The sequence below is a fragment of the Odocoileus virginianus genome, chromosome 34, assembly GCF_023699985.2.
Source record: "Odocoileus virginianus isolate 20LAN1187 ecotype Illinois chromosome 34, Ovbor_1.2, whole genome shotgun sequence".
Classification (NCBI taxonomy): Eukaryota; Metazoa; Chordata; class Mammalia; order Artiodactyla; family Cervidae; genus Odocoileus; species Odocoileus virginianus.
The window spans coordinates 34356255-34374670 of record NC_069707.1 but is presented as its reverse complement, the minus strand read 5'-3'; the positions used below and the strand labels follow the sequence as shown (position 1 = coordinate 34374670).

The 18416-nt window shown below is 35.3% G+C and overlaps 1 protein-coding gene across 2 annotated transcripts in view; it reads left to right on the top strand.

Moving 5' to 3' along the window:
- Positions 1–18416, top strand: part of LAMA2 (laminin subunit alpha 2) — a 677031-nt gene that overhangs the window by 259756 nt on the left and 398859 nt on the right. For both annotated transcript variants that reach the window (XM_070461486.1, XM_070461485.1), the window contains exons 8-10: positions 956–1134; positions 7208–7307; positions 15560–15720. In XM_070461486.1, coding sequence (XP_070317587.1) covers positions 956–1134; positions 7208–7307; positions 15560–15720 — 440 coding nt within the window. The remainder of the gene's footprint in view (positions 1–955; positions 1135–7207; positions 7308–15559; positions 15721–18416) is intronic.

Genomic DNA, 18416 nt, shown 5'->3' with positions numbered 1-18416 from the left:
TCTCTTATTAGATAACTTTTGAAGGGATTGTGGTAGAGATTGACCCTAAGACTCTGCAGCCTAACTTCAGAGTCTGGCTTACAATTCTGATTTGGTGACTTTTTACAAGTGATGGGTTAGTTGGTAAGTCGTATCCAACTCTTGCGACCCCATGGACTGTAGCCTGCCAGGCCTCTCTGTCCATGGGATTTTCCAGGCAAGAATCCTGGAGAGGGTTGCCATTTCCTTCTCCAGGGGATCTTCCCGACATAGGGATTAAACCCGGGTCTGCTGCATTGCAGGCAGATTCTTTACTGACTGTACTATATCTAAGCCTGCTTCACAAGTTATAGGTGGGTTTTTTTTTTTTGTTTGTTTGTTTGTTTTTTTGCTAAATGCAGACAACAAAGCTGCAGTTCTGCACAATCTTTAGTTGGTCAAACTGGGGGATGAGAAGCCAAGGACAGGAAGGGCTGACTGCAAAGTTACACTCCAGTTTTGAATTGTGCAAAGGGTTGACACCCTTAATCCCTGTGATATTCAAAGATCAAATGTATATACACTAAACATCCTTCTTTACCCATAGGGTCTAATACAGAGATTCACATCTAGTAATTATTCATCACAGATTACACAAATGTTAATTATTCAGTGTCATACTTCAATAATAATGTTTGTTGTAATAGGAAGCTATAGGTTGAATTATATGAAATATCAGTTTTGTAAGATAAAATCAGTCAAATATTGGCAATTTCATACTATTCAGTTTAAATTATTTAAGTTCCATTAATATATATTTATTAATTTGTCTAATAGATTCATGTACTTTCTAGGCATATTTGTATTGGCTTTGTATATATATACATATCATATAATATAATTTGCTGTATGGTATACAAATCTCTTATGTAACAAAAATTATTTTTATATATATCTGAAATCTGAAAGTGTATGAATTTATTTTTCCCTAATGCAGCCTGCAATTGTCATGGGAAAGCTGAAGAATGCTATTATGATGAGAATGTTGCCAGAAGAAATCTGAGTTTAAATATACATGGAAAGTACATTGGAGGGGGTGTGTGCATTAATTGTACTCGAAACACTGCTGGCATAAACTGTGAGACATGCATTGATGGTTTCTTCAGACCCAAAGGGGTAAAGTATGCTTTTTCTTTCGTGAAGTATTATTTTGGATTTTTCAGACTGAGATGTATTACAGGGAAAAGTAATTTTGATTGCTTCTTTAAATAGTTGGACTTCAAATTTCAAAGGTGACTAGAAATATTTCATAATAGAAGCTGATATAAATCATTGAGGATGTGATATAAAATATTACCATCCCTCCACAAAGTCTCATGGTGACTCATTCCAGTCAATCCTTACCTCTAAGCAAACTTTGTTCTGATTTTTAAAGCATAAATTAGTTTGCCTCTTAGTGAATTTTCTAAGACTGAAATCGTAAGTTCACAAAATTTTTGGTCTTCCTTTCACTCAATGTAACAGGTTTAGATTTACCCATGTTGTACACACTGATAGTTATTTCTTTTTTTAAAAATTCTAAGGAGTACCCCTCTGCATGAATGTATCTTACTTTTTAATCCATTCTCCTATATATTTGGGTCATTTCCAGTTTTTGGTAGTTACTTCAAATCAATGTTATATGAGTCTTTTTGTGGTCATGTGTTATTAACCTTGTGTGTGTCTAGGAGTATAATAGTTTTTTCATAGAATTAGATTTATGTTTGACTTTATAAGATACTGCTCATGTTTCATCAAGTTAATGATACTGTTTTGCATGTTCACCAAAAATATATGTGAGTTCTACTTCTTCCATCTCTCTCTAACGTTTGGTCTTAACTGTCTTTTTGAAGTAATCATCCTAGTGGATGTGGGTGTAATGAGTCTGGCAAGTCGGTACTAGGCAATCACTAAGTCAGTCCGATCAATGCTGAGTGCTACAGCACATCTTCTATTATGAATTTACAGCAGTTTTTTTGTACTAAATTTCTTTCAAGTGCCTGCTGGCTATCCTTGTATCCTCTATGGTGAAGTGTTTCTTCAAAATTTTTCTTTTTGATTCTAGAAAAGTCGTAATTTTAAGTTTTAGGGCTGTAGCCCATCTCAAGTAAATCTTTGTGTGGAGTGTGAAGTCATGATTGAGATCTACATGTTTCACCTGTTGTTCCAGCACCATGTTTTGAAAAATACTTTTTTTATCTTTCAAATTGTTTTGAGCCATTTTTTTGAGAATAAATTGATCATTTGGGTTAATATCTGGAGCCCCAGTTCTGTTCTGTGGATTTATTTTTCCATCCTTGTGCTCACAGCATACTATCTTCATGACTAGCTGGTTCCCATGACTTCAGAAACACATTATGTACATCCTTATAATTTATTTAAAATAATTTTTAAATCTCCATTTTTATTTGTTCTCTGTTGTTTAGTTTCTAAGTATTTGGGCTTTATTAAGTAAGTCTGGTGTTAGTCACTCAGTTGTGTCCAACTCTTTGCAAGCCCATGGACTATATCCCTCTAGGCTCCTCTGTCCATGAAATTCTCCAGGCAAGCATACTGGAGTGGGTTGCCATTCGCTTCTCCAGGGGATCTTCCCCACCCAGGGATCAAAGCCAGGTCTCTTGCATTGCAGGCAGATTCTTTACCATCCCAGCCACCAGGAAAGTCCCATGTACTAATATTACTTATTATTAAAATGGAAAATTTATATTTTGTTTTCATTTTTATAGATGTAATCACTACGAAACACAGTGCAGCTAAATAAGTAGACAGAACTGGGAGGGAATTTGTTATAGCCGTGTACTCAATGTATTATGGTCTTTTTTGGATTTCATTTATTCTTATGAGAAGGCAGCCATCATTTGTATTTTTGTTCTTCTGTATGTAAGATGTCTATCTTCTCTAACTGATTTCAAGATATACTCTTTATATTTATCTTTTAGCAACCAAACCATGTATTGGCTATGGCCCCTAGATAAAATTTGACCCATGGCCTATACTTGTATGGCCTGCAAACAAACAAAAAAATTTTTTTTCTTTATATTTGTAAAAACTTATTTTAAAAAGAGGGGGAGGAGGAAACGAAGGGAAAGGTAAAGGAGATGGGGCGAGAAGAAAAAGAACAACCCAATTAAGAAAAAGAGCAAGAATAAGATGGGACAAAAGCTAGGAGGAAGAGGAGGAGGTGAGGAAGGCGAGAAAAAGAAGAAACAGACCTTAGATGACTTACAAAACCTGCAATGTTACTATCTAATTTTACAGAAAAAGTTTTCCAATCTTGGTTGGACCATGTTTGTCTAAATGTGGCTTTCTTTGTACATATATTCTTGGTTACTAAACTTCTTAAAATTATAAATTGAGATTGCTGCATTTTGGAAATTTTAGGCCATTATTTCTTTACATATTTTTTTTTAACTGTGCGTTCATCCTTTTATGACTCCAGCTACATGCAGGCCAAGTTGCTGGATTGTGCCTCTAGGTTACTGAGGCCATGATAATGTTTTTTTTTTTTTTCTTTCTTTGTGCTTCAGATTGGATAATTTCTATTTATCTGTAATTAGCTATACTACTTTTCTGCATGCCATCAGTTATCTGTTGCTAAGCATATGCAGTTAATTTTTCAACTATAGAGTGTTTATGTTTTTTTATAGTTTCCTCCACTCTGCTGGAAAAAATCCATGTATTCACTCTTTATAAACCTTATTACCTTTGTGCTCTCTTCAGCCTATCTAGAGACCTATACAAGTCATTGTCTATTAATACTTGGGGCACCTCACTGTTTTTGTTGACCTGTTTTTTTCTTGAACAAGTACCATGCCTTAGTTTTTCTCCTCATGTCTAGTAATTCATGATTAACACAGGAAATTTTGGTTGATACATTGTAGTGACAAAAGATTCTGTTATCTTCTTCTGAAGATTTTTGGATTTTGTTTCAATTTGTAGTTAGCTTACTGACTAATCACTATGAAACTGGAGGCTTGCTTTTATACTTCTCTAGAGCAGATTAATAGAAAACTAAAGGTATGTATCTAACCTTACTTGGTTGATAAACAAATTTCTATTTAGGTCATATCATGTGACTAGAAAGTCTATTCAGGTCATTAAGCTTTCCTGCTGTTGCTTTCCAGTGGGCCCCTTGGAGTCCCCGGAATTAATGTGCAATTAAGGAATCAGTTAAGAATGGAGGGATATATATATGTAGATTTTGTTGTTACCCTTATATGAACATGAATCTCATCTAGTGTTTTTTCTTTCAAATCTCAAATCCTTCTAATTTCTGCATGCTTTTGATTATTCTCCCAAGCCCTCAAATATTTGATTTTTTATATTTCCAGAATTCATCATTGTCATTTTTGGATGTGTTGGACCCATTAAAGACACTCTGCCATTTTTAAAACTGGAAGCTTGATCAAGTTTTTAATACAACTTTAATAAGTTGTATTCACTTAATAGTGAATCTGAATCTAGAATTTTATATTTTAGCACATAAAAATATGTATGCTATATTTTGTGCTAAAAATTCAAGTATTTCAAGTGTTTAGTATTTGGGTGAAAATTCCTTATGTTTTTATGAAGATATAGAAATAAAATTTTTGTACACTGTGAATTTTATATCTTAAAAATATATATCTGCATTATTAAAAATTATTGCCCTAAAATCTAATTTTAGATATATATACTAAGTACATATATTTAAAAATTAAAACATACATATATGGCCATGTTTACCTTGAGAATTAATTAGTAATCTTATTTTAGTAAAATTAAAAGTAAAGTATAAAGTAGATATATTTATAGGATATCTTATGTTAGAAGGTTTCCTTTGTATCATTTCTTTTTGGATCCCACATATAAAGGATGTCATCAATGTTTCTGATTCCTCTGTCTGACTCCCTTCACTCAATATGACTCTCTAGGTCCATCCATGTTGCTGTGAATGGCATTATTTCAATCTTTTTAATGACTGAGTAATATTCCACTGTATATATGTACCACATTTTCTTTATCCATTCCTCTGTTGATGGAAATTTAGGTTGCTTCCATGTCTTGGCTCTTGTTAGCAGTCCTGCAATAAACATTCGGGTGCATGTATCCTTTCGGATCATGTTTTTCTCTGGATGTATGCCCAGGAGTGGGATTGCAGGGTCATATGGTAGCTCTAATTTTAGTTTTTTAAGGAACCTCCATACTGTTCTCCATAGTGGCTGTACCAATTTACATTCCCACCAACAGTGTAGGAGGGTTTGCTGGAAGTTCTCCTGATCAGCAATCTGATTCAAGCAGATTTTCCCAATTACTGTAAGGAAGGATAATAAATTAAGAGGCTTTGGTTTACTCAAGCTCATCATTGTAATCATAAATTATATTCATAAAAGCTAAGAATTTATCCTAAAGAAATTTATTGCTATATATCCCCAAAGAGGTGTTTTTTTGTTTTTGTTTTTTTCTGGTGTTGCAGTTTTCTCTTGGTTAGACAGTCCTCCCAATTCTGCCCTCAAATTGCTACTCAGGTCAAGCTCAAGTCTAAATGTCACTTTTTCTGTGAAACGTTGCTTGTCTTCATTGTGTTCATACTCCCTCCTCTTTTGCTCCAGAACTCTCTTCTCTGTCTATCTTATCACTTGGCACATTCTATTTAATCAATATCTTTCAAGTCTGCTTTTCCAGTAAGCTTCTTTAATGCAGAAAGCAGGCCTTACCTATCTGGGCTTTGGACGATCCTTTCTTCACAATAGAAAGTAAATGAATGAGTATTAAATAATGATTTTGAAACTGATCTATGGACTTAGAAGATTGAGTTCTATCAGATGTGTAAATATTTTTCTGCTTATGACACTTTGACTTATTAACAATCAAGTTTTCATTATAAATTAAATCTGGATATATATATATATATATATATATATATATGTAAACTATATTTGGGGACTTCCCTGGTTGTTCAGTGGTTAAGACTTTGCTGCCCGGCCTTGCAGGGGTTGCAAGTTCAATCCCTGATCAGGGAGCTAGGATTCCACATGGCTTCTGGCCAAAAAAGCAAAACATGAAACAGAAGTAATACTATAACAAATTTTAAAAAGACTTTAAAGATGGTCCACATCAAAAAATAAAAAGCAATATTTTATGGGAAATAGATTATATACATAATTATATGTATATTCAGCAGTATTTTAGTATTTCTGAGGCAAAGAATTTAGTTGCTTTTTTATTCTTATCCTATTGCATCTAGAAAATATGTCTTTTATATATGGTATATTGGCACAGTCTAGGTTTGTTTAATTAAAATATTCTAACGTTAAAAGCTACTTGTTGTATTGAGTATTTGATATATGTGAGAAATCAAATGAGATGGCTGTTACTCCTCTTAATGTTAATTGAACAACATCACTATGATTGCTATTATTAATCTCATATTACCAGAAGGTAAAGTGCAGGAGATTGCATAGTCAGTAAGTGGCCACAGTGGAATGTGAGCTTAAGGCTTCCTAATTATAGAACCTACATTCCTCTCCCCAGATTATGCTCCCTCCTCAGAAAATCAAAATTTTAATGTAAATATTTAAGTACATTTTCTCAAGCACCAAATTTAATTAGTTGTATTATGATCAATGTGAAAAAGGTTTTGAAAAATAAAAATTTGGGGGAAAATTACTAATTTTCAACTACACTGCAATAAAACAAAGCAGTAAGGAAGATTTTATCATGGAATGTGTATTTCTCTTACATTTTCTATATAAGCAAACATTGCTATTTTGTTTCTTATGATGATAATTGTGACTATAAAAGAAAGAGGTACATTCTAAAATATGTAGATATTAAAAGACTATTTGGAATTTTCTTTAAAAACTTCAGCAAAGAATAAAGCATGGTGAAAGTTATATGGTGAAATTCTGGTAATCAGTGAATCTAGGTAACAGTTACATAGGAGTTTATTATATTATTCTCTTTACTTCTGTATGTCTACCTAGGAGAAATGGATTCTGGCAATTTTGAAAATATAGCAAAGAAATTTTCTTATGGATTATTTTCCAATATAGTTTCTTATTGCATATCATTAAGTTGTGAAAATAGAGTAAAGAATTTTCTTATATTATCATTTTCTCAATATAATATCTTACTATATATCATTAAAATGATCTCTAAGGCTTACTGGATCAAAAAATATTGGTGTTTTTATTACAGTTGACCTAAAGCAATTTAATATTTTTGTTAGGTATCTCCAAATTATCCAAGACCATGCCAGCCATGCCATTGTGATCCAGTTGGTTCCTTAAATGAAGTCTGTGTTAAGGATGAAAAACAAGCTCGACGAGGTAAGAATTTGGTAGAGGGCCATTGTTCTGATTAAAAGTTAAAGTGTTTGTTGCTCAGTTGTATCCAATTCTTACATCTCAATAATTACGTTTATGTTTATACTTTAAAAACAAGAAGAGTTGAATTGTTTTACATTACTTATACATGTATATGCATATATATTTGCATGTCTATGTGTGTATATATACATATATACATACACCTTCTAGTCAACTATAGATCTCTGGTGTATGCACCTTTTGATGTTTTGTTATTTATTAGATTACTTTGTAGCTGGTATGGTTTTTGGGGTGAAATGATAGTGCTCCTTGAGGGATGTGTGTACTACAAAGGAAGAGCAATAGATGAGATCACAGACTGAGCTGCAGTTAATAATACAGAAAGCAAGAAGTGTGCATAAAGGACTATTAAAGGCATTTCAGTTCAGTCGCTTAGTCGTGTCCGACTCTTTGTGACCCCATGAATCGCAGCACGCCAGGCCGCCCTGTCCATCACCAACTCCCGGAGTCCATCGAAACCCATGTCTATCGAGTTAGTGATGCCATACAACCACCTTATCCTCTGTCATCCCCTTCTCCTCCCGCCTTCAATCTTTCCCAGCATCAGGGTCTTTTCAAATGAGTCAACTCTTCACATCAGGTGGCCAAAGTATTGGAGTTTCAGCTTCAACATCAGTCCTTCCAATGAACACCCAGGACTGATCTCCTCTAGGATGGAAAAGGCAATAGGAATGAGTTAATGAAGGAAAAGAGGCTGACATTAATTTAAGCTAATACCTGCTTTGAGGATTGATATTCATGGTGAACTCCAAACGTTAAGGAATCAAATGCCAAAATAACTTCTGGATGTAAAAATGTTTACAAGCTACTTCCAGGAAAGTTGCTTGCCAAGGTTAAGTAGAAAATTCATAGAATATATCTGGAACTGTTTCTTTATATTTCCAAGACTGGATTCTTCTCTCCTGTGCAAAGACTAAAATAAATCATGGTTATGATATAGGCTTTTCCCCCAAAGACTTTTGAGTTAAAAGGCTGGCAACATTTCTTTGGCAGTTTAACTTACCTGCTTTCTTTACAAAGCTATATGATTATGTATTTAGGCCTTAGAGTCTTAAATCTTAAAAGATTAAAAAATGATTATTTAAAAACTCTAATGGTGAATTATTGGTATCATTTTTGATTTTATGGTTCCTTATCTTGTTATCATAATAACTAAATCACAATTATGGTAATTTAATTTTATTCCCTGAGTTTAAACAGTAAGTATTTTGCTGTTGAAAAAGTGATTTTAAAAAAGTAGAAAAGTAGAAAAATGGGTATTCAATACAGTGGTAACTCAAATACTATTATTAACATTTGTGTGTTAACTTTAGATGGTGACTTTTTCCCCACATCTGTTCATATTTCTCTGAAATCTGGTTTTAGCTCTTAACTCTGAAAGATATTGTTTCCAAATTTTGTATATTTTAACCAATCTGTAATGAAGATCTTTGTATACATGATATTTTTCAATTATTTTTTCCCTCTGAGATCTAAATTCTTTTTTTTTCATATTGAGGTATAGTTGATGTACAATATTATATATGTTACAGTTGTACAATACAGTGATTTTTTCAGTTACAAGGAAAACAAACAACTAAAATTTTAACAGTACGAATGGAATAAAATAGATAGCAAATACTGTCCTCTTTAACCTATTCAACCCTAGTCTCATTTCCAAATGTCATCACAATTTAAAATTTTTTATATAGTAACGTACCAAAATTCAGAAAACTCACTTTAGCTGTAATAACGACATTATGTTAAAATCATTATACATATTAATTTTTGTATTGGATTTCTTATGTGCCTTTATAATCTTCAAATTCTATCTACTCCAAGATAAGCAAATTATTTATTTCTTTAGCTCTTATTTCTTTTTATTCTTCCAGTTTTATTGCAATGTAATTGACATACAGCACTGTGTAAGCTTGGGCTTCCTTTGTGGCTCAGCTGGTAAAGAATCCACCTGCAAGGGGAGACCTGGGTTTCATCTCTGGGTTGGGAAGTTCCCCTGGAGAAGGGAAAAGCTACCTACTCCAGTATTCTGGCCTGGAGAATTCCATGGACTGTATAGTCCATGGGGTCACAAAGAGTTGGACACAACTGAGCGACTTTCACTTTCACTGTTTAAGTTTAAAGTATTCAACATGATGATTTGACTTGCATACCTCATGAAATTATTACCACAATAAGTTTAGTGAACATTAATCATCTCAAGGATTACTTGAACAGAAGCACTGCAATACCTTGACAGTCAATCTGAGAAACAAGATGGCTTTGTAAGTGATCAGTGGGATGGGATCTACTGGAAAAAAAAATGACTCATATCCTGGTAGGACAGAGTGGGATGATGCAAGATTTCATCACTTACTCAGGATGCAAAAATAATGAATTATTTCTGGAATTTTCCATTTGATATTTTTCAACTGTGGTTGACCACAGGTTAACTGAAACTGTGAAAAGTGAAACCACAGATAAGAGAGGAAAGATGTATGTTTATTTTATAATTTGTATATTTTAGTAGTACTCTCTGCTATCTATTTGACTCTGCAGTTTGATTTTTTTTGGTAAGTGTTTATCTGGGCCTTGTTTTCTTGTGTTTTTCCTAACTGGGGGTGTCTGTGTGTGCATGCACATACATGTGTATTTCCTAGTTTACCCTTTCAGGAGTCCTCAGTTTATATGTAAAGTTCTCTGATATGTCATCCTACCTTGAATAGTACCTAGAATTTGTCTTTTGTTCAATAAGACCATGCTCCACACTCTAGACTAGTTAATCACAATTAATTGACTTTAGGAAAGACACTGGTTTAAGAAATAGCTTACTACTCTAGAAAATAATTATAGTTTCTGATCTCCAAGGGATTTCTCTGCTTCATAACAGCACAGTCATTTTATATATCTCTCTCTCTGCCAATTTCAGCCCTCACAGTCAAGTGTTCTGAACAAGACATTTAGTTTGTAGTACTTTCAGAAACAAATATTGAAATAGACATTTTTTATTGCATAGAGTATTTCTCTGTTTAGTTTTGAGGTCTGGAGATTTTAATATCAGAAATAAATATGAATCGAGTGGAGTGTTTCTGTGGCCTTTATTAAAGTGGACATATTTCTTTTTCATTTTACTTCTACATATGATTAAGAAAATAAATTCATTATTGTTCAACAATGCAGACGTAGCTCAGAGATATTACAAGTTCAGTTCCAGACCACTGTAATAAAGCAAGTTCCACTAATTTTTGGTTACCCAGTGCATATTAAAGTTATGTTTACATTATATTGTAATCTACTAAGTGTGTAATAGCATTATGTCTGAAAATACAATGCCTTAATTCAAAAAGACTTTCTTGCTAAAAAATGCTAACCATTATCTGATCCTGTAGTGAGTTGCAATTTTTTTGCTGATGGACGATCTTGCCTTTAGGTCAATGGCTACAGAGTGGTGATTGCTGAAGGTTGGGATGGCTGGGGCAATTTCTTAGTCTAACTAAACAATGATGTTTGCTACACTGACTGACTTTTCCTTTCATAAACAATTTCTCTGTAGCATGTAATGCTGTTTGGTAATATTTTATCCACAATAAGACATCTTTCAAAATTGGAGTCAGTCTTCTCAAACCCTGCGGCTGCTTTATCGACTCAGTTTAGTCAGTTCAGTCACTCAGTCGTGTCTGACTCTGCGACCCAACGGAATGCAGCACGTCAGGCCTCCCTGTCCATCACCAACTCCCGGAGTTTACTCAAACTCATGTCCATTGAATTGGTGATGCCATCCAACCATTTCATCCTCTGTCGTCCCCTTCTCCTCCTGACCCCAATCCCTCCCAGCATCAGGGTCTTTTCCAATGAGTCAGCTCTTTGCATCAGGTGGCCAAAGTATTGGAGTTTCAGCTTCAGCATCAGTCCTTCCAATGAACACCCAGGACTGATCTCCTTTAGGATGGACTGGTTGGATCTCCTTGTTGTCCAAGGGACTCTCAAGAGTCTTCTACAAGACAGTTCAAAAGCATCAATTCTTCAGCACTCAGATTTCTTTATAGTCCAACTCGCACATCCATACGTGAAAAACCATAGCTTTGACTAGACGGACCTTTGTTGGCAAAGTATTGTCTCTGCTTTCTAATATGCTGTCTAGGTTGGTCATAAAATTTCTTCCAAGGAGTAAGCATCTTTTTATTTCATGGCTGCAGTCACCATCTGCAGTGATTTTGGAGCCCCCCAAAACAAAGTTTGCCATTGTTTCCACTGTTTCTCCATCTATTTGCCATGTAGTGATGGGACCGGATGCCATGATCTTAGTTTTCTGAATGTTGAGCTTTAAGCCAACTTTTTCACTCTCCTCTTTCACTTTCATCAAGAGGCTCTTTAGTTCTTCTTCACTTTCTACCATAAAGGTGGTGTCATCTGCATATCTGAGGTTATTGATATTTCTCCCGGCAATCTTGATTCCAGCTTGTGTGCTTCCTTCAGCCCAGCATTTCTCATGATGTACTCTGCATATAAGTTAAATAAGCAGGGTGACAATATACAGCCTTGACATACTCTTTTTCCTATTTGGAACCAGTCTATTGTTCCATGTACAGCTCTAACTGTTGCTTCCTGACCTGCATAGAGCTTTCTCAAGAGGCAAGTCAGGTGGTCTGGTATTCCCATCTTTTTCAGAATTTTCCACAGTTTATTGTGATCTATACAGTCAAAGGCCTTGGCATAGTCAATAAAGTAGAAATAGATGTTTTTCTGCAACTCTCTTGCTTTTTTGATGATCCAGCAGATGTTGGCATTTTAATATCTGGTTCCACTGCCTTTTCTAAAACCAGCTTGAACATCTGGAAGTTCACAGTTCACGTATTGTTGAAGCCTGGCTTGGAGAATGTTTATCATTACTTTTCTAGCATGTGAGATGAGTGCAATTGTGTAGTAGTTTGAGCATTCTTTGGCATTGCCTTTCTTAGGGATTGGAATGAAAACTGACATTTTCCAGTCCTGTGCACACTGCTGAGTTTTCCAAATGTGCTGGCATATTGAGTGCAACACTTTCACAGCATCATCTTTTAGGATTTGAAATAGCGCAACTGGAATTCCATCACCTCCACTAACTTTGTTCATAGTGATGCTTCCTAAGGCCCACTTGACTTCACATTCCAGGATGTCTGGCTCTAGGTGAGTGATCACACCATCATGGTTATCTGGGTCATGAAGATCTTTTTTTGTACAGTTCTTCTGTGTATTCTTGCCACCTCTTCTTAATATCAACTAAGTTTATCAACTAAGTTTATGTAATATTTGTTGTCAGTTCAATAGTCATAGCACCTTTACCAGGAGTAGAATCTATGCCAAGGAATCAGTTTCTTTCCTTACCCAGGAGAGACAACTCTGCACTTCTTAAAATTTATCATCATATTGTGGCAATTAAGTCCCATTTTCAGGCTCTACTTGATTTGCTGTTTCCACCACATCTGCAGTGACTTTCTGCACAGAAGTTGAATCCTGCATAGTTCTCCATAAAGGCTGGAATCAGCTTCTCAACTTCTGTTAATGTTGATATTTTTGACCTCTTCCCATCATCGGGGAGTTTATAGTTTCCTCAATTCTGTCTTGTTGCAATAAAATTTTGAAGTGATGGACAGACCAGCATTACAGCCCTCTGACAGACCAGTGTTGCCGCTCTTGGATGGATCACTGTTACAGCTCCGTGTTACAGCTCAGTTTTATTTAGAAAGTGAAGGAAAATACATCCTTGAGGTGTGAGGGCATGCTGACCCAAAAGACAGGAAGAGAAGAGAGGCCCCTAGCCCAATTTTGGCTCCTCTTTTTATGTTTCTTCTCTTCCCCCTGGGCCTGCCCTATGTAAATTGGGCTAGCCAGGAGTGCTGTTTGTTTTACCTGAGGTCCTCTCTCCTGTGCTCGGACCTTCCTTTGTTCTAATTTTGTGGACTTTTTCCTTACTTGTCTTTTAGCCACCGGCATTCTGGACTCCTTTTACTGAACACCATTAACCTCTAATGCTCTTAATTGCGTTTAGAATAGTGACCCCTTCTAGAAGGTTTTCAATTGACTTTGCCCAGATCCATCAGTGGAATCACTATCTAAGGCAGCTGTAGCCTTAGAATATATATATATATATATATATATATATATATATAAATGATAGGACTTGAAAATCAGAATTACTTTTTGATCCGTGGGCTGCAGAATAGATGTGTTAACAGGCTTGGAAACAATGTGAATCTCACTGTACATCTCCATTGGAGCTCTTGGATGACCAGGTTCATCATCAAAATGTTCAGTAATATTTTGAAACTTTTTTTTTTTCTGAGCAGTAGATCTCAACCCTGCGCTTAAAATATTCAGCAAACTGTGTTTTAAAGAGATGTACTATCATCCAGGCAGAGTTGATTTAGTAGAGGGCCCTGGGATTTCTGGAATGGTAAATGAGTCTCGGCTTCAACTTCAGGTCATCAGCTGCATTAACTCCTAGTATGAGAGTCAGCCTGTCCTTTGAAGATCTGAAGCCAGGCCTCAACCTCCCCTCTCTAGCTATGAAACTCCTACATGTCATCTTTTCCCAACAGAAGCCTGTTAAATCTACATTGAAAATCTGTGTTGAGTGTCCTCACCTTCATCTTAGTTACATCTTCTGGATAACTTGCTTCAGCTTGCATCTGATCTGCATCAGCTTGCATCTGATCTGCATCAGCATTTGTTACCTCATCTGGCACATTTATGTTACAGAAATGCCCTTTTTCCTTAAGCCTCGTGAACCAATCTCTGCTAGCTTCAGACTTTTCTCGTGCGACTTACTCATTCCTCTCAACCTTTATAGAACTGAAGAGAGTTAGGGCTACCTCGGGATTAGGTTTTGACTTAAGTAAATATTGAGACTGGTTTGCTCTTCTATCCAGACCAATAAAACTTTCTCCATATCAGCCATAAGGCTGTTTCACTTTAGTAACATTTATGTGTTCACTGGAGGAGCACTTCTAATTTCCTTCAAGAAATTTTCCTTTGCATTCACAACTTGGCTAACTGTTTGGTTAAAGAAGACTAGCTTTAGGCCTTATTTCAGCTTTCAAAGTTCCTTTCTCTCTCAATTTAATTACTTCTAGCTTTTGATTTAAAGGGCTTCCCTAGTGGCTCCGTGGTAAAGAATCCATGTACAGAAGACCTGAGTTTGATCCCTGGATTGGGAAGATCCCCTGGAGTAGAAAATGGCAACTCACTGCAGTATACTTGCCTGAGCTATAGTTTGTGGGGTTGGAAAAGAGTTGGCCATGTTTATTTTGGGTTATCCCTGTTAGATTTTGATGTTATATATTCATGAGCTAATAAACTGAATTACATACCTGTCTTTTTATATGTTCCATATGAGTTTCAAACATTGAGAATATAGTAAAAACTAACCAGTCCTGAAATATTTTGTGGGAATTCTTTCATCATTTGCTTTCCTTTGATATCCTTAATTAGCTTTGTCTAAGGTTCCTTTTTATTTGCTTCCCTTTCTTTTTTTTTTTAATGTTTCAAATATCCCTTGCTTCCTATGGTATTTATTTTGTTTTACATTTTTTATAATTACATGAATTAAGTTTTAATTTGTTTATATTTTTTAATAATGAAAGTATTTAAGCCTAAAAGTTTGGCTTCAGTTTTTCTACATCCAATTGAATATAGTTCTCTGTGCTATACAATAGGACCTTGTTGTTTATCTATTCTCTATATAAATAGTTTGTATCTGCTAATTCCAAACTCCCAATTCATCCTTCCCATAATCCTCTCTTATTTGGCAGTCACAAATCCATTCTCTGTGTCTGTGAGTCTATTTCTGCTTGGTAGATAAGTTCATTTGTGTCATATTTTAGAACCTACATGTAAGTGATACCATATGCTGTCTCTTTCTGACTTATTACTTTACTTAGTATTATAATCTCTAGGTCCATCCATGTTGGTGCAAATGGCATTATTTCATTCCTTGTTATGGCTGAGTATTATTCCATTGTATATATGTACCATATCTTCTTTATCCATTCATTTGTTGATGGACATTTAGTTTGAATACCCTTAGTCTTTTTCTTTCTTTACTTAGATGATTGACATTAGGTTTTTATTTTAAAGTAGTATATTTTTACCCCCAAGCCACTTTTCCATCTTGTGATAGTCTCAGAAGGTTTATGAATTAATTTGAAGATACTGATATGTGTTTCACCTTTTTTTAGGCCTGGCACCTGGGTCCTGTCATTGTAAGCCTGGCTTCAGAGGAGTGAGCTGCGATCGTTGTGCCAGAGGTTACGCTGGCTACCCAGCCTGCAAGCCCTGCAACTGTAGTGGGGCCGGGAGCACAAATGAGGACCCCTGTTTTGGACCCTGTAACTGCAAGGTACCTTGTTTACTCAAATAATGTCCCACTGTTTAGAGCAAAGGTTATTTTCCTTAGTTTCTCTGTTATGTTTGTACACATCAAGCAATTGGAGCTTCTGTAAATATCCAGTCTCTGTTCCATGGCAGCACTCCTATAAGTGTCTTTAGAATCAGGTTTGATTCAGCAAGACACATGCCTCTTGTCTAAAAACTTACAAATACAGAAGAGAAGTCATCTTAAGTATGTGTTACTTTAACAGAAACACATTTGCCCCCTTATCTACCTAGTGTGTTAATTTTAAAATATACAACACTAAAGCTAGCAACCCTTTAAAACTACTATACACTCAAATCTACTGTAGCTTCATGTCTTATCTAATTCTGAAAAGAATTCTCTCAAAGATTTTGTTCTAGATTTTTAAATAATCTTCTGAAGTTTGAACCCAGACAGGTCTGAAAATACCATGTTCAAAATCGTCTATTTAATTACCAAAAAATGTGAGACACCCTAGTGGATCTGATTACATGCTCAGTAATTCCTGAGTACTTTCAGAAGTGCAACTTTGTTTATTGTACACACTCAGAGAATAGGACATCGTGCTATCACCAAGGGACCCACTTGCAGCTTACACATAGAGGAAACATAGAAGCAGGTACAAATTTGAAGTTATAAAACTGGTTTGCATGCATGCATCGCTTCAGTTGTGTCTGACTCTGTGCAACCCCATGGACAGCAGCCCACAGGCTCCCCTGTCCACGGGATTCTCCAGGCAAGAATACTGGAGTGGGTTGCCATTTCCTTCTCTATAAAACTGGTTTACTTTATAGTAATCAGTTCCAAAACATTCAGATCAGGCAATGTTAGCTATATTAACTGAGAGAATAAACACTCCATTGAAAAAGTTAGAATCCCATACAAATATAAAAATAAATGTTACTTTTTTAAAGAAAAAGCATAGATGAAACTTTATTAAGAATATTTCCTTCATTAATTCATTAGCCTTATCTGCTGCTGCTGCTTAGTCACTTCACTTGTGTCTGATTCTTTGTGACCTCATAGACTCTAGCCCGCCCGGCTCCTCTGTCCATGAGGATTCTCCAGACAGGAATACTGTGAGTGGGTTGCCATGCCCTCCTCCAGGCTCCAGGGGAATCTTCCCATCCCAGGGATCAAACCCAGATCTTTTGCACTGCAGGTGGATTCTTCACCATCTGAACCTCTAGTGAAGCAGTCTTATCTAGACAACTATAAACTATATACTGATAGTTTGTGTCTACGTGTGCATATATATACAAACATTAAACCATAAAATAAGTAAACATTAATATCCATGTTGAGAATACATTTGTTGGGACAAGAAGCTAAATATTGTAATAGTTATATAATTAAATATATGTTATATCCAGGGCTATTTAGATACCTATCTTGGAACACTGAAACAATAAAACTGCTGTCTACATAAACATGCAGAAAGTCTATAGTCAACAGTAAAGAGTTGCCATGTGTTGAAAAATAGTAAATCAACTACATCTAGTACCTTTTAGTCTAATATTATCTAAGATGAAGACTTACTTGTAGATCAATACCAGAGTAGTCTGTGAGTGATCACTTGCTAACAGACACCACCTGTCTTGTGGTGTATATCTTTTGGAGTAATCCTAGAAGCATCTCTAATATTTATGAAATATAGTTCCTGTATGTGCTTTATTCCTTTCCCAAAACTCCATAGAAATCTCTTAGCTTTATCACTTGCTCAAGTAAAGGACAGGCACAGCTGAGCTTAAAATGGAAGAGAAACTTCTGAGACTCTAGAGTATAGGAAGTAAAAGTGGAAAAAAGGGAATGTTGTCATACACATATTATTTGTAGAGGAAAGATACCTGGTATTTGCAAAGAAAGAGTAAAGGCTGAAGGAGGCAGGCCCCATTCATTTTCTTTGGTACATATATCAGAAAGGCTAGAACAGGAGAGTTGTCATCATTAGCAGAGCTCCAAGGGAGAATTGCTCAAGCCGCTGGCTGGTCTCTTCCTGCCTCAGAGGGTGATTCCAATCCTAATAAGAAAAATGCCTCTAACAAAGTCACTTGAAGCTCTCCATAGACAATTAGAACACAACAATAAATAGTAATTAAGAAATAAAAGAGAATGAAAAACTAAGTAGCATCATTAAAAGAGTTCTCTTCAACTATGTGATCTTTTAAATAGATGACTATAAGCTCTTATAAACTAGAATGCTTTATAGGATAAAAACTTGCAGAAAGCAAATCTCATTAGATATCTAAATAATTTTAGAAGTGTTGAATTTTATGCATGTTTCACAAAAACATCATTGAACATAGGATTGTCAGCTGATTACTCAAAACAACATGGATCAGAATGCTGTTTAAGAATCCAACAACATATTAAAAAAATCATACACCATGAGCAAGTGGGCTCTATCCCAGGAATACAAGGATTCTTTAATATCCACAAATCAATCAATGTAATACACCACATTAACAAATTGAAAGATAAAAACCATATGATTATCTCAATAGATGCAGAAAAAGCCTTTGACAAAATTCAACATCCATTTATGATTTAAACTCTCCAGAAAGCAGGAATAGAAGGAACATACCTCAACATAATAAAAGCTATATATGACAAACCCACAGCAAGCATTGCCCTCAATGGTGAAAAATTGAAAGCATTTCCCCTAAAATCAGGAACAACGC